At 40.8% G+C, this 26,100-nt stretch overlaps 2 protein-coding genes across 6 annotated transcripts in view; both read left to right on the forward strand.

The window, feature by feature from the left end:
• LOC134349533 (interleukin-18 receptor 1-like) overlaps nucleotides 1–14,968 on the forward strand; it is a 50,620-nt gene extending 35,652 nt beyond the window's left edge. For 4 of the 5 annotated variants that reach the window (XM_063054006.1, XM_063054007.1, XM_063054008.1 and 1 more), the window contains exons 8-11: nucleotides 2,793–2,938; nucleotides 4,404–4,547; nucleotides 6,080–6,244; nucleotides 7,065–14,968. In XM_063054006.1, coding sequence (XP_062910076.1) covers nucleotides 2,793–2,938; nucleotides 4,404–4,547; nucleotides 6,080–6,244; nucleotides 7,065–7,390 — 781 coding nt within the window. In that variant the 3' untranslated portion in view covers nucleotides 7,391–14,968. Of the gene's footprint in view, nucleotides 1–2,792; nucleotides 2,939–4,403; nucleotides 4,548–6,079; nucleotides 7,041–7,064 lie in introns of those variants that run through there. The other variant, XM_063054010.1, reaches the window with a different exon arrangement.
• Nucleotides 11,692–26,100, forward strand: part of LOC134349534 (interleukin-18 receptor 1-like) — a 70,647-nt gene continuing 56,238 nt past the window's right edge. Inside the window, exon 1 of the mRNA XM_063054012.1 lies at nucleotides 11,692–11,707. The gene's annotated coding sequence lies outside the window, so the exon portion shown is untranslated. The remainder of the gene's footprint in view (nucleotides 11,708–26,100) is intronic.

A 26,100-nucleotide genomic window follows, 5' to 3' on the forward strand; every position in this document is an offset into this window, starting at 1 on the left:
CCATCTTCTCCTCCCGCCCATTGTCAATATTAAACCGGTCCGCAGTGCAAGAAAGGTTGGGACCTCTGTTTTAACCTACTCCAAGGTAAAACTAATGCTTTCCTCCTACATAACCCTCCATTTTTCTTTCGTACATGTGCCTATCTAAGAGACTCTTAAAAATTCCTAATGTATCTGCCTCTACCACCACCCCTGGCAGCACATTCCACACACCAGCCACCCTCTATGTAAAAAATCTACCTCTGACATTGCCCCTTACTTTCCTCCAACCACCTTATAATTACACCCTTTTCTATTTGCACTTTCCTCCCTGTGGAAAAAGTTCCTGGCTCTCCACTCTATATGTATACATCTATCACATTACTCTGAAGAGAAAAGTTCTCCAGCCTGTGATCCACAGCACCAGGGGTGAGAACCAAGAAGGTCAAGGGAGGCAGAGGAGTGCTTTGAGTCAGAGGACTAGACAATATTCAGGGATTCATCTTTGAATCTGAATGAATACAACACATTTGTCATCGACTTCATCAAGCCCTCTGTGGATGAATGTGTGGCTTTGAGAATGTACCGGACATACTCAAACCAAAAGCCTTGGATGAACCAGGAGATTTGTAGTGTGCTGAGAGCTGGATCTGTGGCATTCAAGACTGGTGATCCAGAACTATAGAAGAAGACTAGGTTCAACCTACGGAAGGCTATTACGAGGGTGAGAAAGCTAATTCTGATTGAGGTTAAGGAGCGTATCGGATGCACATCACCTCTGGCAGGGTTTGCAGGCCATTGCTTCTGACAAAGCACAACCTAACATCATGAATGGCCGTGATGCTTCACTCCCAGGTGAGCTCAATACCTTTTATGCACGCTTTGAAAAGGAGAATAAAACTACACCTGTGTGAATCCCTGCAGCATCGAGTGACCCTGTGATCTCTATTTTGGAGGCCGACAACAGAACATCTTCCAAGCGGGTGAACTCTTGCAAGGTGCAAGTCCTGAGTGTGTACCTGGTAGGTTATTGAAAACTTGTGCCAACCAACTGGTTGGTGTGTTCAAGGATATCTTTAATCTCTTGCTGCTGCAATCAGGGTTTCCTTCCTGCTTCAGTACAGCAACAATCATACCAATGCACAAGAAGAGCAGGGTAAACTGCCTCAATGATTGTCACCCAGTGACACTCACATCTATTGTGATGAAGTGTTTTGAGAGGTTGGTCATGGCTAGAATCAACTCCTGCCTAAGCAAGGGCTTGGACCTGCAGTAACTTGCCTGTCACCACAATAGGTCTTCAGCAGATGCAATTTCACTGGTTCTCCGCTCGTCCTTGGATCATATGGACAATAACAATACAAATGTCAGGCTGCTGTTTCTTGTCTACTGCTCAGCGTTCAACATAATCACACCCATGGTTCTAATCAACAAGCTCCAAAACTTGGGTCTCTGTACCTCCCTCTGCAACTGGATTCTTGACTGCTTCACCAGGAGACCATAGTCTATGCGGATGTGAAATAACAACTTCCGTTCGCTGACAGTCGATACTGACGTACCCCCAGGGATGCGTTCTTAGCTCGACTACTCTACTCTCTCTACAGCCATGATTGTGTGGCTAGGCACAGCTCAAAGACCATCTCTAAATTTGCCGATGACACAACTATTGTTGGCTGAATAGTGATGAGGAGGTGTACAGGAGTGAGATAGATTTGCTAGTTGAGTGGTGTCACAGCAACAATCTTGCACTCAATGTCAATAAGACCAAGGAATTGGTTGTGGACTGCAGGAAGAGGAAAGTGAGCAAACACACACCAGTCCTCATCGAGGGATCAGAAGTGGAAAGGGTGAGCAATTGCAGCTTCCTGAGTGTCAGCATCCCTTACGAACTATCCTGGGCACGACATATTGATGCAATTACAAAGAAGGCAGGACAGTGACTATATTTCATTCAGAGTTTGAGGAGAATAGGTACGTCACCAAAGTTAGTTGCAAATTCCTACAGATGTACCGTAGGGAGAATTCTGACTGGTTGCATCACTGTTTGGCATGGAGGGGCAAGTGCACAGGATTGGAAACAACTGCAGAAAGTTGTAATTTCATACAGCTCCATCATGGGCACTTGCCTACCCAGCATCCAGGACACCTTCAAAAAGTGAAGCATCCAAAAGAAGACATCCATCACCCAGGAAGTGCCCTCTCCTTAAGGTACAAAAGCCTGAAAGCACACTCTCAACATATCAGGAACAACTTCTCCTCTACCATCAGATTTTTGAATGGACAATGAATCCATGAACACTACCTCACTTTTTTTCCTTCTTTTTTTGTAATAATTATTTGAATTATTTTCTTTTTAGTATATACTTATTGTAATTTATAGTTTTTTTATTATTATGCACTGAAATAAATTGTTGCTGCAAGGCAACAAATTTTACAACATACCCCAGTAATATTAAATTTGATCCTGATCCACATTTTGCAGTTTCTCTGGTAAAGCTAGTAAATAATGTCGACACAAGAGACTGCAGATTCCAGAATCTGGATTAAAATAAAATAAACTGCTGGAGGAATTCAATGGGTCAAACAGCATCTGCAGTTGCAAGAAATAATCGACATTTTGGGTTGAGAAACTAAATTAGGACCCAAGCAAATACTTCTCAACCCACTAATTTTCTCCAGCAGTTTGTTTCCTGTAGGTAAATAATGCACATTGTTGTCGATTTGATCTTGTATATTTTGTTTGGCTCAGCTGGAGTGATATTTTATACACCATTCATATTATTTTTTAAAAGTAGATTATTTGCATTTTTCAGAGAAACAATTAGAAATGATGGCGTATATGTTGAGAGGCCACTGGTATTTCCCAAAGTTAAAGAAGAACATCTGAATCAGCATTTTAATTGTGTTTTGCATACATCAGCTAACAAGATGATGGGATCTATTTTTCTCCAGGAGAAAGGTACTGTCCAAAGGTTTTAACTATCTGCTAACACAATTGGCCTGGGCGGGAAACAGCTCAGACACTGAAAAATTGGTCAGCTGCTGGCTCAGTTGTTGCTCGTGTTTCCCCACAGTGGGGAAAAAGAACCATGGGGAATGATTTTTGCTGCCAATCCCAATCTCTTAAATTGACCCTCACAGGTGTTCCTGCTCATTCCAAATCTAAAATGCAGTCGGGAACCATTGGCCTCATCAAACCTTAAATACATTTGTAAATTAGGAGCCCACTGGGATTAGATTGGTGGATTAGAAATTTTGGCATTCTAGGAGAGTAGATAGTACTGCCCTTTCAAAAACTTTGGCAAAATCTCTCCATCTCTGGAGACAAACTGTCGACCGACATCTTTTACAAACCTACCCATTCCCATGGCTATGTTGACTAGTCCCGTCATTACTGTCACATCTGTTCCCAGGATGAGACTTTCCTTTCCAGGACCTCAGAGATGTTCTCTTTCTTCATAGAATGTGGTTTCCTTTCCTCCACCATTGATGCTGCCCTCACTCTTATCTCCTCCATTTCCCAGACATTCATGCTCACTGCATTTTCCTGCTGCCTTAAGAGTTGTCGAGTTTCTCTTGGCCTTTCCTACCATCCTATGAGCTTCTGCATCCAACCTACCATTCTCCACAATTTATGCCATCTCCAAAGGGATCCTACCACCAAACACATCTTTCCCTCCACCCCTCACTCCCTGCTTTCCACGGGGATCAATCCCTCTGTGATTCCCTTGTCCATTCATCCCTCCCCATTAATCTCCCACCTGGCACTTATCCCTGCAAGCCGCCAAGGTGCTGCACCTGCCCATTTACCTCCTCCGTCACCTCCATTCAGGGACCCAAACAATCCCTCCAGGTGAGGCAACACTTCTGTGAATCTGCTGGGGTTGCCTATTGCATCTGGTGCTCCCAATGCATCCTCCTCTACATTGGTGAGACCTGTCATAAATTGGAGGACCGCTTCATCAAGCACCTGCCCTCCATTCGCCTGAAGCGGAACTTCCGGTAATACAAAATTCCCTCCCCCTCCCCTCTTTTTCTGTTCCCCACTATAGCCTCTTACTCTTCTCACCTACCTGTCATCTCTCATCATCTCCCCCTGGTGTCCCTCCTCCCCTTTCCCCTATGGCCCACTCTGCTGTACTATCAGATTCCTTCCTCTCCAGACCTTGACCTTTCCTACCTGCCTGGTTTCACCAATCACCTTCTAGCTATCCTCCTTTCCCAGCCCCCACCTTTTTATTCTGGCATCTTTTCCCTTCCTTTTCGGTCCTGAAGAAGGGTCTCAGACTGAAATGTTGACTGCTTGTTCATTTCCATGGATGGTATTTTAAAATTTATACCTTGTCTTCTGACACCATTAGAAATGAATTTGTAAAGACTGATATTATAATAAACTATTAGTTAAAATACTTTTTTCCTCATAGGCAAAAGTGCTGTGCCTCCATCTGTTGGATTATTATTTTCTGCTATTGTTGTGCTTTTCATTCTGGCATGCGTTTGTGCGTATTTCAAAGTACAAATTGCCCTTTGCTTCAGGGATCTCACTGGAAGAGATGAAACTTGTGGAGGTGAGAACATGAGAAAATTCTGAATATTTATAAAACCTCACTATTCTTTGATTTAAAGTTGTAATTGTACATATTGTAGCAGCTTCATTGATCATAAATTCATTGTGAACTTCCAAGCATATGTAAGGTACAATGAAAGGATGTTTCTTTCCTCTCCAGGTTTCCTCCCAAGTTTCAAATCACCTTAATTTTGATATATCTATTCAGTTTTATGTTGCCATAAAATAAAATTACCAAAGAACGTCTCAGAGACTGCAGCAACTCAACGGTTAAATTCATCAATACATATCCTCAGAATGTGAGGGCATGGGCAGCAAATACAGCCATCACTCTGTACTTTGTATTCTCATTAGTGTCTTTGTTGCCATGGTATCTGTCACTGCATTTTGCCATAGGGTAGATCTAAAACAACTCTCACATAAATGTGAGAGCTAATTACTGGCAACTGAGGAACATTTAATGCTTGAATTACACTTCCCAAGATTGAATGCGTTCAATGTTAAGCATCCCCAGAAACTGTTAACGAGGTGATCTCACTGTACAGTGTTTCAACATTCAGAACTTCTCAGCCATTTTTCTACAATAACTTCTTGGACTAAGGCCTTACTCAATCCTTTTGATAGAACTAGAGAATTCTCTACCCAGGTAGGTCAACCAGCATTTATGGGCCATTTTCTAATCCCAGTCAATGTCTGTAATGGGAATCGAGTCCATCATCCCTGATTCAGAGGTGGAATTGCAAACACAATCTTAAATACTCACCACTTGTAAACAAATAGCAATTATGACACTGATTCAGAACAAACTGAGATTGTAAATGTCATTGGTAGATTATTCCTTGCTGCCCATTATGCCACTGGTGTTTAGAGTGTCAATGAAGGTCCTCCATTTCTGGCAGTGTTCAGGGCTTCTGTCATCGTGCCAGTAGCTTCCTCTCAGGGACTGGCAATCAATCAAGTCCCGGCTGTAGATTCAGGAATCCCATCACACACAGACATAGAAGGAACAGTTTTATTTGACCAGTAAGGGTCATCAGCCCTGAGCTCAGCCTCTGAAACTGGAGAACCCGTGGACCGCTTTTAGTCTGGCCTCTACTCATTGACTTGTTTGGCATGGGTGATCCTACTAAGAGCTAATGCATAAAGCCCTGACTCCAGCCAGCATTGTTCTCCAGGTCATTGAGGCTTGCAAGCCTCCAAACCACAACAAGGTTGTGATCATCTTGGAGGACTGCTAGATTATGTTCACCATAAAATTCTTAGTATAATCTTTACAGGAAGACATAAGAATTATTTGGGTTGCAATTTAGAAATTTGATATAGTGTAAAGATGGTATTACCTCTTGCCCATTGGAACTTTTTTGTTATTTTTTTCCAGAAATGTACATGGAATTTCAAAATGTATCATGGTCTTCTGCAAAGCATGCTAAATATAATATTTTATAAAATGCTACATGGCTTTATATAAGAGTGCAAGTGTTAAATTTTGTTCAATATGAAAATCAAACTCAGTACCTTCTGTTTAAATCTCAGATAACAAAGAATATGATGCATATGTATTGCTCCTTAAAAATGATGATACCCTCCTTAATACTCATGAAGAACAAGAATTTGCTTTTAAGTTGTTGCCTGCAATTCTGGAAGAAAAATTTGGTTATCGTTTATGCATGTTTGAACGTGATGTTGTGCCAGGAGTGGGTAAGCGTAATTCATTCTTCATCCAACGTTTATTTACCAATAGTAACACGGAGTATGGTTTTGTTCTATTTTGGGTATTATTTACACATTACGTATTGAGATCCAGCGTGGAATAGGCCCTTCCAGCCCTGCAAGCCGCACTGCCCAGCATTTAATCTGAGCCTAATCACGGGGCAATTTACAATGATCAATTAACCTACCAACCGACTGTGGGAGGAAACCCACAGGTCACTGGGAGAATGTACACACTCCCTACAGGCAGTGACAGGAATTGTGCCCGGGTCATTTGTATTGTAAAGTGTTGTGCTAACCACTGCGCTTCGTATTTAGAAATTTTGAAAAGCCTGTTTAATAACAGTGCAGCAAAAAAGTAAACAGGTAAACATTATCTTTTCTCAAAACTACTGGCCAGAATACATATCAGTGGACTTCTTTTCACTTTGCTGGTGACACTGAGTCCATATCACTGTAACTTATACACTGGCTAGCAGAGTGTTGATGCTCACCAGCACCCGTGTTGAATGGGGCAAATAGTGAAAATTAGGTTCATTACTACTGAAATTATGTAAAGTGGCTGATGGCAGTAGCAGATCCAATTTTTAAATAAACATTTTCTATTTTTACACCTTTGTCTTTATTCCACTTGCATGCTGTTCAAGGCAAATTATTGCTGTTGGATGAAATAGTAGACTATAATTATCAATTAACTGGCTCTACAGAACAGCTAAGAACTTTTGGTTTAGGTTTTAATGCCTGGAATGTTAGGAATTCTTTCCTTCGTGATGTATTTTAATAATGAAATGTTTATTTTGTTTTAAAGCATCTGCAGAAAGTATTATTTTCTACATTAACAAATGTCGAAGATTAATTATAATCCTCAGCAAAGAATATGTGGATGATCATTTCAGCTCCACATATGAATTGATGTCTGGGCTGCATCAGGTATTGGTTGAAAGAAAAATAAAACCAATACTAATTCAATTTAAGCCTATAAACAACACTAAGTCACTCCCAGAGTCACTTCAGCTTCTTCTGAAATCAAAAGGAACTGTAAAATGGGGAGAAGGCAAACATTCATATTTCTGGAAGAAGCTACGATATTTGATGCCAGCGAAAGGTCGTCAGGTTCACACTGGAAATCAATAATTGATGGTGTCGAAAATCAAAGTTCTACTTGTACATGCTGCTATTTTATCCCTCACACTTTTACATCAATCTGCATTTGGAAGGATTTGACCAAAATACGTCTCTGGAGCAGTACAAGTAGCTGTACCAGAGCGGCATTTAGAAAAAAGGTGGTATAAAGTAAACACTGGACCAAGATTACCTGAGTTATTTGTACATGCATTTATGTGAATTAAATTTATCTGTTTTTGTATCCAGATGAGAATCTCTGAGAAGTTTAGTAATGCTTAATAGAGGAGTTTTTTTTAAATGGTGGATATATACAAGAAGACTCATGATTATGTTTCAGTTGATAGTTAAAGATTAGTTATGCTGTGTGACAAGCCCCTTTTTATTATCACTGTAAGTTAGAGGATAGCTATCTCTACTATGCATACAAGGTTTAGACCATGCAGGATTGAATCACTACAAGTTGCACTGAAGTTCAATGTAAAGAGTGACAACAAACCCGAATATCTTATTCTGTGATAATTTATCTTTATTAGAGCTGAGAGATGATAGTGACCTAATGCTGATACTACATCCTTCAATAGCTGCTCTCCTTATACACTGGTAGAGGAAAAAGAAGAGGATCAGTCAGGGTCTGCAAATTCTACTCTCCCAAGCAATGATATTGCACCACTGTTGAAGAATGTGTGTATAGAATCAAATTCTCAGTCTCATGAAGACTCACCAACCCTAGCAGACATCATTGTCAATTCTGAAGAACTGCTGTTAACAATGCATTGTTTGAGTAGACAAACCACCAAAGATCCAGTGATGTCTTATGCTGACTGACAGTTTACCTCTTCCCGCCTCTTCCTGTGTCTTTAGTCTTTTAAGGCCAGAGTCTACCAGCTACTATCATGTCTCCCCAGTTTTCCCTTAGTTCACCTGATAAAGTTTCTGCTGTACACTCCTTCTCAGTGCTTGCTAGGTAATTCTGTTGAATTTCTTTATTTTCCTGTAAATGCCTGCAGGAAAATGAATTTCAAGGTACTGTATGGTTATGTTACTATGACCTTGATATGCACAAATATCAATTTATACTTTGTATTCAGTTTTTATATAAAAGCTAAGTCTTTCTGCTGCATTTTGCTTTTGAATGTTATATATATTGATGATGATGATGAAGATAGCTGGTTCTTCGCTTGGGACCGCTCCTTTTCACATTGTTTGTCAATGATTTACATAATGGGAAAGTTTGCAGATGATACAAAGAGAGGTAGAGGGGTAACTAGTCTGGAGGAAGCAATGCAATTGCAACAGGACTTTGACAAATTGGAAGAATGAGCAAAAAAGTGGGAGATGAAATACAGAGATGGGAAATGTATGATAATGCATTTTGGTAAAAGGAACTATAGTGTGGTCTGTTATCTAAATCAGGGGAGGGTTCAAACATCAGAGGTGCAGAGGGACTTAGGAGTCCTCATGCAAGATTCCCATGGAACCACAGAACCATAGAACACTACAGCACAGAAAACAGGCCATTCGGCCTTCTAATCTGTGCTGAAACATTATTCCGCTAGTCCAATTGACCTGCATCCAGTCCATAACCCTCCAGACCTTTCCCATCCATGTTCCTACCCAATTTATTTTTAAAACTTCAGAGTGAGCCCACATTTACCATGTCAGATGGCAGCTTGTTCCACATTCCCACCACGCTGAGTGAAGAAGTTCCCCCTAATGTTCCCCCTAAACCTTTCCCCTTTCACCCTAAAGCCAAGTCCTCTCGTATTTATCTTCTTAATCTAAGTGGAAAGAGCCTACTCACATTTACTCTGTCTATCCCCTCATAATTTTGTAAACCTCGATCAAATCTCCCTTCGTTCTTCTACGCTCCAAGGAATAAAGTCCTAACCTGTTCCCTGTAACTCAACAACCTGAAGACCTGGCAACATCCTAGTAAATCTTCTCTGCACTCTTTCAATCTTACTGATATCCTTCCTATAGCTAGGTGACCAGAACTGAACACAGTACTCCAGATTTGGCCTCACCAATGTCTTATACAACTCCCCATAACATCCCAACTCCTATACTCAATACTTTGATTTATGAATGCCAGGATGCCAAAAGCCTTCTTTACAACCCGGTCTACCTGTGACGCCACTTTCAGGGAATTATGTATCTGAACTCCCAGATCTCTTTGTTCCTTCGCACTCCTCAGTGTCCTACCATTTACTGTGTATGTCCTACCTTGATCTGTCCTTCCAAAATGCAACACCTCACACTTGTCTGCATTAAATTCCATCTGCCATTTTCTGGCCCATTTTTCCAGTTAGTCCAGATCCCTCTGCAAACTTTGAAAGACTTCGTCACTATTCACAACGCCTCCAATCTTCATGTCATCAGCAAACTTGCTGATCCAATTTTCCACATTATTATCTAGATCATTGATATAGACAACAAACAACAATGGTCCCAGCGCAGATCCTTGAGGCACACCACTAGTCACAGGCCTCCAGTCTGATAAGCAATCATCCACTACCACCCTCTGTCTTCTCCCATACAACCAATTTTGAATCCAGTTTACAACCTCTCCATGGATACCTAGTGTCTGAAGCTTCTGAACTAACCTCTCATGTGGGACCTTGTCAAACGCCTTACTAAAGTCCATGTAGACAACATCCACAGCCTTTCCTTCGTCTACAATGGTAACCTCCTCAAAAGACTGTACAAGATTCGTTAAACACCATCTACCACGCACAAGCCATGCTGACTATCCTTAATCAGCCCTTGGCTGTCCAAATACTTGTATATCCGATCTGTCAGAACACCTTCCAATAATCTACCTACTACTGATGTCAGGCTCACCGGCCTGTAATTACCTAGTTTACTTTTGGAGCCTTTTTTAAACAACGGGACAATATAAGCTACCCTCCAATCCTCCGGCACCATACCCATGGCTAAGGACATTTTAAATATTTCTGCCAGGGCCTCTGCAATTTCTACACTAGTCTCTCTCAAGGTCCGAGGAAATATAATGTCAGGCCCAGGGGATTTATCTACCTTTATTCGCTGTAAGGCAGCAAGCACCTCCTCCTCTTTAATCTCAGAAGGTTAATTTTCAGGTTGAGTCTGTGGTAAAGAAGGCAAATGTAATATTGGCATTCATTTCAAGGGAATTATAATATAAAAGCAAGAAAATAATGCTGAGCCTTTATAATACACTAGTAAGGCTGCACTTGGAGTATTGTCAACAGTTTTGGGTCCCATATCTCAGAAAGGATATGTTTCTGGGAATGAAGGGGTTAACATATGAGGAGCGTTTGGCTGTTTTGGGCCTGTATTCACTAGAATTTAGAAGAATGCATGGGGATCTCGTTGAAACTTACCCAATGTTGAAAGGATCTAGATAGGTTGGATGCGGAAAGGATGTGTTCTATAGTGGGGGTATCCAGAACAAGAGGGCATAGCCTCAAGTTTGAGAGGTGACCTTTTAGAACAGAGGGAAGCAGGATTTTTTTTAGCCAGAGATTAGTGAATCTGTGGAATGCTCTGCCACAGAGTGCGGTGGAGACCAAGTCTGTGAGTAGAGGTAAGGCAGATGTTGATCGTTTTCTGATCAGTCAGGGCATCAAAGGATATGGCAAGAAGGCAGGTGTACGGGGTTGAGTGGGATCCGGGATCAGCCATGATGGAATGGTGGGGCAGAGTCAATGGGCTGAATGGCCTAATTCTGCTCCAATGTCTTATGGTCTAAGAATTAGCAATGGGAAAAGAGAGCAGGGTGAGAGGGGAGAAATTATTAGAAGTTCAGGCCATCTGGTTGGAGACTACCTAGATGAGGTGTTGTTCCACAAATGTGAGCATGGGCTCATCATTCCAATAGAGGAGTCCATGGACTAACATGCCGGAATGGGAGCGGGAAATCAATTGAATTGGGCAGACACTGGGAGATCCTCCCTTTTTGCAGTGGACGGAGCAAAGGTGGAAAACTAAGCTCTTGAGAAAGACTAGATTCAATGGCCAAGAGATTATTTTAACAGGAAGCTGGACAATGGTCAATAGAGTGTGTGTGTGTTTTTGCATTTTTGCCAGAGTGTGTGTGAGTGTTAAGAGAGAGAGAGCATCAGACACACCCTTGTCATAAAAGAAAAATACAAAACAATCTGTTGGGAAATTTATACCCACACCTGCATAGGCCCTCCAACTGACTCATCAACAGTCAGATTGGCAGAGGTAAGTGGTAAAGAATTTCAAGAATATCAGGATTTCAACACACCAGTTAACACAAATCACTTTTTGCAATTTGCTTGCTTACACGTTGGATTGCCTTTGAGGGTTGCCTGGAGCTGAGTAAGGAGAATTCCAGCTTTTGGTGATAGTTTGAATAGAAACAGCTGAACTAACACTGTAGATTAGGTGATTCATTGTGATTACAAGATTTGCTCAGAGTAAGATTATATAAAATGATGGTTGTGCAAGATATTCTTTAAAATACCTTAATATTATATTTCACTGATGCCTTTGAGTTGTGAGAGATATTTTTCTGTATATTTTATTTGTCATCTTATGATCGTACAAAAACTACTTTTTGAGTCAATTAAATTAGAGCACTTAGAGGCTGCATTGTGCTTCAGGAAGTGCCTATATCCCTAGAGCTATGTGGTTGAGTGGCACAACAGCTAAAAGCTAGAATCCTACAAGCCTCCAAGTTGCACAGCCTTGATCAGTAAGGTCTTCAGATGGTTGTCACACATCCTCATATTCATGGTTCAATGTTCCTTTCTGCTCTTGTTGTTTTTTCCTTTATGAAGCTCTCAATGCCACATGGGGGCAGTTCAACTCTACCAGAATGATTAGGAAGTTGGCTATTTGACAAATCGTTGTACTGTTGCTGTCTGCAGCCCTATGCTCAAGGAGGAGGCAGACTCCACTCTCCATGAGAAAGGAACCTTTGTGAGGTTATAGAGATGATTGGGTGCCCTGAATATCTGCAGTTAGATGGGGGTGGGGCATATTAGATTGTACCAAACTCAAAGATAACCACGTAAAAAAAGACCTTTCTGGAAGTCTATGAATTTTTATAATCCCTAGCACTGGACATAATAAGGTCATACCCCTTAGAACTTAAGTGGACATTGGCCTCATTCAAATATTGTTTGTGAGGTTTACCTGCACAGGCATAATTATTGTGTTATTGTTCATGCCTGGTGACCTCCATGTTTAGAAGACCTAAAGAAACTTTTAGATGTGATCTCTCCAGGTATCGAGTGCTTAGTTGTATTGTTCAAAAATTAAGCCTGCTTTTCTGTGTTACAGATAGAAAAAAAATTAGGCTTGTTTTTAAAAATTCTCCCTAAGCCTTACTGGTGCTGCTTTTTGTTTCTACTTTGGTGATAGATGGTCATCACGGGATCTTTTCTTGCATGGTACGTGTGTGGTTGTGTGTCATTGCATGGGCTGGTAGTAGTCTGAGCCTGGCTGAAGGCTGCAGGTTCCCTTAGCCACTGGATATAGTCAAGAAAGTACAGCTTAATCCACTCCAAGGGAGTTAGAGGCTATTCATTTCTGAGTCAAGTTCCAGGTTGTAACACAGAAAAACTTACAGATATAAACTGAAGTGATGAATTTTGCTCAGAAATTGGATCATACAGAGCTGAGAAACTAGGCACTTCTTCTCAGGATCCATGTCAGATGTCCTTGTCAGATTCTGCACACATTTGGACAGCTGTCAGATGACACACACAAAGCTACAAAGGGCACAACAGTTACTACTTATGGATACTATTAGAGGACTGCACAGATCACAACTGGACAATGAAGTCATATATTTAGTGCCTGACAGATTTCCCTGACTGGAAAGAGGTGAACTTTTTCCTTCAGCCTGAGAAGATCCTACATCCATCTTGATGGCTTCCCTCTACTGCTGGCACTCTGCCTCAATGGAAAATATGAAATAAATAGCTTATCTTTTTACCTATTTATAGTCCTGAGCTGTGGGGTGTGGTGCATGAGATAGGTAGGGTTAAAGATTTTGAAGGGTGTGAATGGAATATTACCTGGCCTTGCTCCATTACACATGGATTATCCTCCCTGCCAGTTGTCCAATTCACCAGGTATTCAGTGTCCCTCTTAAGAAGTTTGATGTGTTCTCCATGCCTTGTACAGCCTATCTCCTCCATGGCAACAATAATATGGATTGCTGGCTAGGGAGTGAGTGTTATAAAAACCTCCTCTGATTAATGTTTAGTGAAGAGTTGGCAATGACAATAGATTGGGAGTGCGGTCACTGGGACCCAATCAGGGCACAAATTACTGCATCATTGTGTGGAAGCCAAGCACTGTTGCAAACATGTATGTGAGGAGTTCAGGTCCTCCACCCAAAAAATCTAATTTATAGACAATTATGGGCATATGGGTTATGTGCGTAACATTTTTGTGTATGTCATTTGATGATTTATCTTTTTAATTATATTTGGCTAGGTGGCATCCTCTATGTATTTCACCTTTGAAAATAACTTCACATTAGAGCTTAATCATTGATTGAAAAGTTTTGAATAACTATTGAAAAAATGTACCTAATTTACTTACCTTCCTTGCCTTCCCTCATAATCACCCTTCTGCTAAGAAGATAAAGATAAAAAAAAATCACAATGTGATTATCTTCAGGCTTCTGTTGTGTGTTCTAAATGTTCCACTGAAATACCAAACAGGGGAAAGAAGGGAAGTGTTGCACTCTGACAATGACACATACCTAGTGGGATGGAGTGACTGCTACTTGCCATGCTAATGATTTCATTATACCCGTCATGTTAGTTATTATTGCTGTTTCTGAACATTAGTGTGGATATGTCATTCTTCTGCTAAAATGACCACCCTACAAAAAAGAAGCAGATATCAAACTAATGGAAATGGACAGAGATATGCTTTGATGGTGCTTGAGACCGTTAAAATAATGTGTCCTTTCTCATCAGTTAGTATATCTCTGTCCATTTCCATTAGTTTGATATTTTCATTGTAATAGATCTTAATGAACAATAGAGTGACTGAGAGATTATGTAGTCTTTTATTGCTCCTAATCTATATGTTTTACGTTGTTATTCATAAGATAAATGTTATTAAATAAATAAGAGGTTAATTAATGTGTGACATTTTATTAGATTCGTTCTGATTTATATTTACGTTTAGGGATGTCTGTGTATTGATTTTATCTTTTAGGGTATTGTTGGAATATTGGTTCATTATGTTGTAACTTTTGATCAACAGCATGTTGGCAGATAATTGTTTATTTCATAGTTTAAAATATTATATTTTGATTAAGCTATTTGGTATAAATCTTTTCATTTCTGTGTAAATCGTTCCTTTTTACTGCTTATAATTGATTAATTTTCATTAAAAAATCAAGAACTGCTACCAAACTACCTTAACAGGAGGCATCAAAAATGTATTAAAGTAATAGAATCAGCTGGAAATTGCTAACTATGTCAAACCTTAAATGGAAGCTCAGTTAATTTTATGATTTGATATAGTTAGAAATAGCAATTGTATTTTTTTCTCTCACTTCTGATATGCTAACCACTAATTTTGTAATTCTAGCCAAACTGAGAATACACATTATTCTGAATGCCAACACATGCTTAGTGGTCTTGGAAGCTGTAGTCTGGGAGGGTAAAGAGGTTTATCAGTTGCAAGGCAATAAATTGGACAGGCTAGTTGAGGTATCGAGTCAATTCTTGTCCAATTTTTTATCATAATAAACTCTATGAAAGGTAACAACTTGTCAAGTGAACCAGGTCTGCAGCGTGATAAGCCAGAATAGATGAATTATAAAAGAGTTCCTCTTCTCTTTACCTACCACCTCACGAGCCTCCACATCCAGCATATTATTCTTACATAGAATAACACCGTCAAGAACATCAGACCCCAAATTCCCAGTCCCCCTCTCACACAAAAAGTAATGTATTGCCCTCCCATCTAATGGCAGCAAGAAAGAAAACACAGTCGAAGGAGACCAATATAAACAGTCCAATAATCACATAAATCTCAGAATTTCAAAATAGCGTTGAGGAGAGTGTCTGCACAAACTCAATCCTTCCGTGAAGGGTGACTGCTATACCTGGTTTGAACGCCACCGACCCAGCTACTGACCAGCATTGCCCCCATGTTCTCCATGAAAAGTGACCGCTGACCTCCTCTGCGTTCACCTTGACTCTTTGAAATGGAATCAATCATGGCGTTGTCTCTGGTCTTCTCCACGAGGCAGCTTGTGCAATTGGTCCTCTGGAGGGACAGCAGAGTATTAGAACATTTCATCGAATTCCAAACTACATGTCACAGGCTCTAACAATTTCTGAAAAACAATCAAGATATATACAGAACATACAGCAGATGCAGAGAAAGTAAAATAATTGAAGAGATTGGCTATCTGAAAGATGTCGCCCAAGGAATTGTTGTTCACTGGTGCCATCTTGCATGTACAGGACTTGTGCACATCTGTATACATGGTGGGCCAGTGGAACCATTGCCCAAACCTCAAACAGGTCTTCTGTTGACCCAGATGTCCTGCCCAGGGGAGGATATGTGCTAGATATCTGCACATCATTGGAACCAGTAGATGGTTTTCCAGGGAGCCACGTAGAGTATGTTGTTGTCAATAACATATTCATCTGTTTGCAGGCATGATCCCTTTCTGTTTTCCCCCTTAGAATATCAAATTGGGGTGGTAGGGACCAGGCAGTTTTTTTGAAGTACACAGTTGTTACTGGGAACCTGGCATGGACCATTAGCGAGGTGTGTGGTGTCACGTATAGGGATGAGTGTTCCTAAGGGTTTAACTAGGCAGTTCTGACCACTTGTTTTTCGAGGGCTCTTCCTACCTCCCTCAAACAAGCTGGTAAAGCTTCAAGCCCAGCCTTGCCCTGAGCTGGGGCTAACACAGGAGGCTAGTTCATTGGGTGTATTTACGGCAGAGATTAATAGGTTCTTGATTGGACACAGCATCAAAGGTTAGGGTGAGAAGGCCGGAAAATGGGGTTGAGGAGGGGAGAAAAAGGATCAGACATGATTGAATGGCAGAGCAGACTCGATGGGCCAATTGGCCTAATTCTTTCTGCTCCTATGTCTTATGGTCTTACGGTCTTATCACCTTCTAGCTATCCTCCTTCTCCCCCCCCCCACCTTTTTATCTGTCATCTTCCTGTTTCCTTTCCAGTCCTGACGAAGGATCTTGGCCCGAACCATCTACTGTTTATTCATCCAATGTGTGTTGCTTTGGATTTCCATCAGCTGCAGATTGTCTTGTGTTTATGAATGATGGAAAATGATGAAGTAGTTCCCCAAGTTCTGACAGGAACTTGGTGGGGAAGGCTGGTTTCAAAAGTATAAGAGAGAATCTGGCAATTGTAGATTGTGGACAGAATCTTGTAGGGAAAATAAAATTTTACAAGTGGGACTCATTTAAAAATGTGTTAGTAAGAGTTCAGGGCCAGCATGTTTCAGTAAAGATGAAAAACTTCAGATGACAAAGCATATTGGTCAGAAATCAAAAAGAAAGTATATAACAAGAAATTGCCTTGGCAGCTAAGTGTGTTCCTTGAAAAATGTTGTTGATGTATGAAAAATGTAAGATTGAAATTTGGAAGGCAAAAAGACAAAGAGGTGTCTTTGGCAAGTAAGATCAAGGAGAATCTTGTGGTGGGTGTTTGGATTGTGCCGAAAGAGGTAGTACTGGAGGCAAATACAAAAGAGGCATTTAAGAGGCTCCTAGATAGGCAAATTAATGTGCAGAGGATGGAGGGATATGGATATTAGGCAGCAAAAAGGAATTTGTTGAATTAGCCCCTGACTTACTAATTCAATTAGTTCAGCACAACATCATGGGCTGAAGGGCCTATTTCTGTGCTGTACCGTTCTACGTTCTAAAACCCCAAGACATTCTATAAGTCTGTTATCAGTAAAATGGCAGCTAGCAGAACAGTTGGTCCTCTTAGGGATAAAATATATAATCTACATGTAGAGCCAGGCTATGTGGGTGAGATCCCAAGTGCATACTCTTTGTCTGTATAGACCAGGGAGAAGGATGTGGATGATAAAAAAGTTCAGGAAAGGGTATGTTATTCGTCTGAAACATGTCGTTATTGACAAGCTGGGTATGTTGGATATCTTGGACACATGAAGGTGAAAAAATCCCTAGGATCAGTGAGATATAGCCCAAGATGCAATGGGATGCAAGGGAGGAGACTGTAGAAACCCTCAAAGAGACTTCCGTATTTTCCTTAACCATGGGTGAGTCGCAATACTGCAGAACAGTTAATGTTTTTCCTTTATTTAAGAAGGATAGCAGGGATACACCAGGTAACTACAGGCCAGTGAGCTTTACAACAATGGTATGGAAATTAAAGTCAAACGTTGTATAGCATGCAATCAGGCTATGCAGCCCAGCACATCTGATTTGACCAATAGGAAACTATCACTATTCATCTTTTGTCCCAGCACCTGGCCCATTGCCTTATATGTCCAAGTAATCCAAGTGCTAATGTACACATTTCTTAAATATTGTCATTGACTCTTTCCACCACTGTCTCAAGCAGTGCATTCTAGGTGCTCACCATTCCCTGGGTGAAAGGGTCTTCTCAGATCCCCACAAAATCTTGTACCCCTTACCCTTTACCTTTGTCCTCTATCTCTCATACAGGCAAATGTTTCCCACAGTCTACTTTATCTAGACCTCTGATAACCTTACAGAGGTGCTGGAAAGTTTGTGAAACTGTATAATTTTATCTATTTCTGCATAAATATGGCCTAAATTGTGAACAGATCTTCATGTAAGTCCTAAAGCTAGAAAAAGAGAACCCAATTAAATAAATAACACAAAAACATTATACTTGTTCATTTATTTATTGTGGAAAAAGTATCCTATATTACGTGTATTTGTTGGAAGAAGTACGTGAACCTCTGGGGTAACGCCTTCTACAAAAGCTATTTGGTGTCAGGTGTTCCAATCAATGAGATGAGACTGGAGGTGTGGATTATAGAAGTGCTCTGCCCTGTAAAAAAAGACACACAAAGTCAGGTTATTGATAGAGACTGCTCTTCTCGAGCAAGATCTGTTTATGTACACCACGCCTCGATCAAATAACTTTAAGAGGATCTTCAAAGAATTGTAGAGATACATGAAGCTGGAAAATGCTATAAAAGAATTTCTAAACACTTGAATGTTCGTCAGTCCACAGTAAGAAAAGTTGTCTACAAATGGAGGAAACTCAGTACTGTTGCTACTCTTCCTAGGAGTGGGCATCCTGCAAAGATCACACCAAGAGCACAACATGCAATGCTGAAGGAGGTGAAAAAGAACCCAAGGGTAACAGCAAAAGTCCTGCGGAAATCTCTAGAACTTGCTAAAGTCGCTGTTCATGTGCCCACTATAAGAAAGACACTGAGTAAGAATGCTGTTCATGGAAGGCCACCATGCAGGAAATCACTGCTCTTCAAAAAAAAAGAACAATGCTGCATGTCTCAAGTTTGCAAAAGACCACCTGGATATTCCACGACACCTCTGGGACAATGTTCTGTGCACAGATGAGACAAAAGTTGAACTTTCTGGCAGAAATGCACATTACGGTGTTTGGAGGGAAAGGGGCACTGCACACCAACACCAAATCCTCATCCCAACTGTGAAGCATGGTGGAAGGAGCATCATGGTATGTGGCTGTTTTGCTGCGTCAGGGCCTGGACAGCTTGCAATCGTTGAGGGTGCAATAAATTCAGAGTTGTATCAAGACATTTTACATGAGATAATGTCAGGATAGCAGCCTGCCATCTGAAGCTTAATAGAAGTTGAATAATGCAACAAGACAATGATCCAAAATACAAGAGTAAATCAACAAAGGAATAATTTAAGAAGAAGAAAATTCATGTTTTGGATTGGCTGAGTCAAAGTCCTGACCTTAATCCTATAGAAATGCTATGGAAGGACCTGAAGCAAGCAGTTCATGCAAGGAAGCCCACCAACATCCCAAAATTGAGGCAGTTTTATAAGGAGGAATGGTCTAAAATTTCTCCAAGCAGGACTGATCGACAGTTAGCAGAAATGTTTGGTTGAAATTACTGCTGTACAAAGGGTTCACACCAGTTACTGAAAGCAAAGGTTCACATACTTTTCCCAACAAACACATGTAATATTGGATCATTTTTCTCAATAAAGAAATGAATAAAGTGTAATGATTTTTGCGTTAGTTATTTAATTGGGTTCTCTTTATCTAGTTATAGGACATATGTGAAGATCTGATCACATTTTAGGTCATATTTATCTAGAAATAGAAAAAAAATCTACAGGTTCACCAACTTCCTAGCTCCACTGTATATACCACAATCATATGCCCCCTTAACCTCTTCTGCATCAGTGAAAGCAGTCCCATTGTCTCCTGTTCCTCCTCATCGCTGACATGCATCCTGGTAAATTTGCTCTCAATCTTCTCCAGTTCTATCAAACCTTTTCTATAGCATCATAAGTGAAAATGCACAGCACTTTAAGAGAAGTTCAGATAGGTATATGAATAGTAGGGGTATGGAGTGCTATGGTCCTGCTGCAGATTGATGAGAGTAGGCAGCTTAAATAGTTTGGCATAGACTAAATGGGCCGAAGGGCCTGTTTCTGTGCTGTCCTTTTCTCTGACATTGTGACTCTACTCTAGCTGAGGTCTTTATACGGTTTTATAAAGCTGGAGCATAATCTCCTTGTTCATATACTCACTGGCTGAATACTGAAGGCCAACATTCCAGATACCTATTTAACTACAGTACATTGTCCACGTTGCCATCTTCAAGGATCTTTGAGCTTGTAAACCAAGTTCCGTCCTGTCCTTAAGGCATCATGTATGTCTTAGCCACATGAGTACTTCCAAAGACCATCAACTCATGTTCATCAGGATCAAACTGTTATTTCTCAGTCCATTTCACCAACATATCAATATCACTCTGTTGCCTATTAACAACTTCACCAACTCTTTGTGTCATCTGCAAACTTATTGATCATAGCTCTGCATCCACACTGATATTGTTTACGTACATTCAGTGGTCATTCTTACACACACCAGCTCACCTGCTTATTAATGCAAATATTTAATCAGCCAATCATGTGGCAGCAACGCAATACAAACGCATGCAGGGAACAACTGAGACTGTATATCAGAATGGAGAAGAAATGTGATCTAAGTGACTTTGACTGTGGGATGATTGTTGATGCCAAGTGGGGCAGATTGTGTATCTCAGAAATTGCTGATCTCATCAGATTTTCACACACAAGTCTCTAGAGAACGATGCAAAAAAAAACAAATAATTACTCAGTCAGTGGCATTTCTATTGGTGAAAAAACCTTGTTAATGAGTAAGTTCAGAGGAGAATGGTCAGTCTAGCTCAAACTGACAGGAGGGCGACAATAACTTAGATTACCGCACATTACAGCAGTGATGTGCAGAAGAGCATCCCTGAATGCACAACACGTTGAACCTAAAAGTGGATAGGATACAGCAGCAGAAGACCACAATAGGTTCCACTCCTATATTTTATAAAGTGGCCTCAGAGTGTATATTGTAGGTAGCAAGGGTTCCAGCATTGATCCCTTAGGGACAGCACTAGTCTCACTGTATCCAGTCACAAAATCAACCCTTTACCATCACCCTCTGTCTCCGATCATCAACGCAATTATTTTTTTTGGGACCAACTTACCAACTTGCCCCGAATCTTATGGGCCCTAGCTTTTTTAACCTATCTCCCATGTAACCTTATCAAATGCTTTATTAAAGACCATGTGAATCAAATCAAGTGGATTTAGACAGTCAGAATTTCTTACCCCAGAGTAGAATTGAATTGAATTGAATTGACTTTATTACTTACATCCTTAATATATCTGAGTAAAAACTTTACATTATGTCAAATGTGCAATTTATAATTTATGTACAATAGGACAGTCGATATAACATAGAAATAGAATTGTATCAGCATGAATTAATCAGTCTGATGGCCTGGTGGAAGAAGCTGTTGCAGAGCTTGTTGGTCCTGGCTTTTATCCTGGATGGTAGCAGCTGGAAGAGTTTGTGATTGGGGTGACTCGGGTCCCCAATGATCCTCAGGCCCTTTTTACACATCTGTCTTTGTAAGTGTCCTGAATAGTGGGAAGTTCACACCTATAGATGCACTGGGCTGTCCACACCACTCTCTGCAGAGTCCTGTGATTGAGGGAAGTACAGTTCCCATACCAGGCAGTGATGCAGCCAGTCAGGATGCTCTCAATTGCGCCCCTGTAGAAAGTTCTTAGGATTTGTGGGCCCATACCAAACTTCTTAACTGTCTGAGGTGTAAGAGGTCCTGTTGTACTTTTTTCACCACACAGCCGGTATGTACAGACCACATGAGATCCTCCGTGATGTGTATGCCGAGGAACTTAAAGTTGTTCACCCTCTCAACCCCACGTCCATAGATGTCAAATATCAAATACTGGAGGACATGCACTTAAGATGAGAGGGAGGAAGTTTAAAATAGATGTGTGGGGCCGGTTTTTGTTCATGAGATAGGTCAGAGAAGAGGTCAGTGGTGGAAGGAGATACTGGTGGTAGTGCTGAAGAGGATTTCAGACACGTGTATATTCAGAAAACAGAAGGATAGAGATCATGTGCAGGCAGAAAAGATTTTCTTTAATTTGGCATTAAGTTCAGCATTGACATTGTGCACTGAAGTGCACTTTCTGTGCTGTACTGTTCAGAATTATATTTTTTGTGATCAGAACTGCATTGATAACTTCATGCTAGCTACACTGATGCTCTTTATATGGATTTTAGCAAGGCATTTAACAAGTTTCCATTTGAAGATTAAGGTACATGGAACCACAGTCATCGAGCTAACCGGATCTAAAATGGACTCAGTGAAAGGAGATAGACTGTAAAGGGGAAGACTGTTTTTCAAATTGGTAGTCTATGGCCAGTGGTGTACTGCAGGGATCAGTGCAGGAACCTTTGTTGTTTGTGATATATATTAATGACATGATTGTGAGACTACAAAGTACCCATGACATCTTTAGGGAGGGGTGTCTCAGAAAGGCAGTGTCCATCATTAAGGACCTCCAGCACCCAGGGCATGCCCTTTTCTCACTGTTACCATTAGGTAGGAGGTACAGAAGCCTGAAGGCACACACTCAGCGATTCAGGAACAGCTTCTTCCCCTCTGCCATCTGATTCCTAAATGGACATTGAACCCTTGGACACTACCCTGCAGCACTCCACTAGTCACAGGCCTCCAGTCACAGAAGCAAACATCTACTACCATCCTCTGGCTTCTCCCACAAAACCGATGTCTCATGCAATTTACTACCTCAGCTTGAATGCCTAGCAATTGAACCTTCTTGACCAACCTCCCATGTGGGACCTTATCAAATGCTTTGCTAACATCTATGAAAACGACATTCACTGCCTTGGGTTCATCAACTTTCCTGGTAACTTCCTTGAAAAACTCAAAAAAGGTTGGTTAGACACAATCTGTCACGCACAAAGCCATGCTGACTATCCTTAGTCAGTGTATGTCTATCCAAGTACTTATATACCCTGTCCTTTAGAATACCTTCCAATAGCTTTCCCACTACTGATGTCAGACTCATCAGCATATAATTTTCTGGTTTATTTTTAGAGCCTTGCTTAAACAGTGGGACAGCATTGGCTATCCTCCAATCCTCTGGTACCTTACCTGTCACTGAGGATGATTTAAATATCTCTGCTAGGGGCCTGGCAATTTCTGCACTTGCCTCCTGCAGGGTCCGAGGAAACACCTTATCAGGTTCTGGGGATTTTTTCACCCTAATTTACAAACATTTGTACCTCAGGGCAGCAGACACATCCTCCTCTGTAATCTGTACAGGGTCTATGAAGTTGACATTGCTTTGCCTCACTTCTAAAGACTCTGTGTCTGTCTCCTGAGTAAATACAGATGCAAAAAATTTAAGGTCTTCCCTATTTCTTTTGTAAAAGATAACATTCCGTTAGGTTTCCTATACTGCACTTGTGCACTAGCATTTTGTAAATCATACAAAATTTGCCATTGAATCAATACTGGGTGGGGTTGTGAATTGAGAGGAGAATGCAATAAATGCTGGAGACACAAGAGACTACAGATACTGGAACCTAGAGTGACAAATAACCTAGCTAGTCAAGCGGTATTTATGGGAGGAAAGGAATTGTTGATGTCTCAGGCCAAAACCCTGCATCAAGACCCTAGTCAACCCATTTCCTTCTTGTCCAACAGCCCTATCTTTGCATAAATAGATGCAGTGCAGTGCTGTCTATTTACATTTGACACATCCCCCTCTCTTCTCGCTACTACCGTTGAGCTGGATGTGCAGGAGTCTTGGGTCCTACATTCGGGAGCAGTCGTTGTCCTGCAGCCTTCCGGCTCCTGGAGCGGCTTAACTTCCCTCGGCACTGAACTGCTTCTGCGGCTATGGACTCTGCAGTCTCATGCAGTACCCAGGACATGGCTCAGGAAGGCCGAGTCCATTATTAAGGACATCCAGCACCCAGGGCATGCCCTTTTCTCACCATTACCATCAGGTAGGAGGTACAGAAGCCTGAAGACTCACACTCAGCGAGTCAGGCACAGCTTCTTCCCCTCTGCCATCTGCTTCCTAAATGGACAATGAACCCGTGAACTACCTCACTTTTTTAAATATATATTAGTTCTGTTTTTTGCATGATTTTAATCTATTCAATATATGTATACTGTAATTAATTTACTCATTTATTTATTAATTATTATTTTAGTTTTTTCTTCTTCTTCTATATGATGTATTGCATTGAACTGCTGCTGCTAAATTAACAAATTTCACGACACATGCCCGTGATAATAAACCTGATTCTGATATTCTATTTTTTTATTCTGTTCTGATATTACATTTACTTATTTTTTATTATTATTTGCATGTTTTTTCCTCTTTTGCACATTGAATGTTTGTTAGTCTTCAGTTGTGTTTGTTTTTGTTTGTGCATTCAATTGTGTTCTTTATTTTGTGGGTGCCTATGAGAAGATTCTCAAAGTTAAATGTGGTACACATACTTTGATAATAAACTTACTTTGAACAATGAATCAGTTTAGTAAACATTCTGTTCAAAGGTTGACAATTCCATACCTCCCACAGAACTCTGACTCATTGAGTTGGACCTGCAGATTATATGATGAAACAAAAGTTTCAGGGCAACTCAGACAATTTGATTGAGTGATTAAAAAAGTTGGCACATGCAGCATAATGGGGATAAGTGTAGAGTGATCCATTTTGGCAGGTAAAACAGAAAAGCAGAGTGCTATTAAATGGTGATAGATTGGGAAAACAATATAGAAAGGGATCTGGCTATCTTTGTGCACACCTCACTGCAAACAAACATACAGATCCAGGAAGCAGTTAATAAGATATGTTAGCCCTCTTTCCAACAGGTTTTCAGTCCAGGTGCAGTGATTATATCAAAATAATTTTGTTTTACTCGCTGAAGAAATTATCTGCGTGTCACAATGGGAGAGCAATGAATATCCACCTGTGATGACACAAGGAAGAATTGGGTTGACTGAGTCCGTGATTAATAGAATTTAAAGGAATGAGTGGAGATACTATTGAAAGGTACACAATTCTGAGTGGACTCATGTGGCTGGGTGCAGGTAGAATCTTTCCCTGGATCAAGGACAGAAGGGGAATGGATACAGAACTAGGATTATAGCCCTAGACAGCATTAGGATGTGATAGCAACTTTGAACAATTATTGTAAATTAGGATGTGGTGAACAAGTTCATGGAGTCACACATTACAGAAACAGGCCCTGCAGTCCAACTTGTCCTTGCCAACCAAGAAATAAGATGTCTATCCAAGCTAATCCCATCTGCCTGAATTTAGCCCATATCCCTCGGAACCTTTTCTATTTCAGTGAGTTGAGTATGTTTCTACATTGTGAAAGACCCACAGGTGAATTGCTTTGCAATAATTGCTGGCTCCTCCTCAGTGTAGGCTATTAATTGGATGCATATCACTTTCCGATTTTCCTCAAGGTGACACTACTAAGTGGAAAATCTTTGCGTGCAGTTCCAATGGGAATCATTAAATAATCCTGTTTAGGACTACTACAGTTGAAATCCATAGATGCAGCCATGGGTACATCAGCAATCAACATCATTTTAAGATTTTTAAAAAATCCATTGATGCTCAAATCTAGTGATATAAGTGGATCCTGGACTGTAAATACAGGTCGTGAGTGCAGTTTCTCTTTTAGAAAATGTGGAGGTGTGTAGGAGGGGTTAGGGCATTAGGTTAGGTATATGTTCCATCTCAGGCCAACATCGGACAGGCTCTGGAAGAGCTGAGCACCATAATCAGAGGTCACAAAAAAATGCATCTTGTGGTCTTCCCTATCGTTGGGGGGGAATGTCAACTTGGCCAGCTTGAAGACATCTCTGAACAACCACCATCAACATATCACCTGTAGAACCCGAAGAACAGGTTTGGGCCCCTCATCTTAGAAAAGGGCTCAAAGGAGGTTCACGAAAATGATTCCCAGGTTGAATGACTTGTCATATGAAGAGCGTCTGATGGCTCTGGCCCTGAATTCACCAGAATTCAGAAGAATGTGGAGTGACCTCATTGAAACTTATCAAATAGTGAAAGGCATTAATAGAGTGAATGTGGAGAGAATGTATTCTATTCTGGGAGAGTATAAGACCAGAGA

Source organism: Mobula hypostoma, chromosome 7 (assembly GCF_963921235.1).
Source record: "Mobula hypostoma chromosome 7, sMobHyp1.1, whole genome shotgun sequence".
Classification (NCBI taxonomy): domain Eukaryota; kingdom Metazoa; phylum Chordata; class Chondrichthyes; order Myliobatiformes; family Myliobatidae; genus Mobula; species Mobula hypostoma.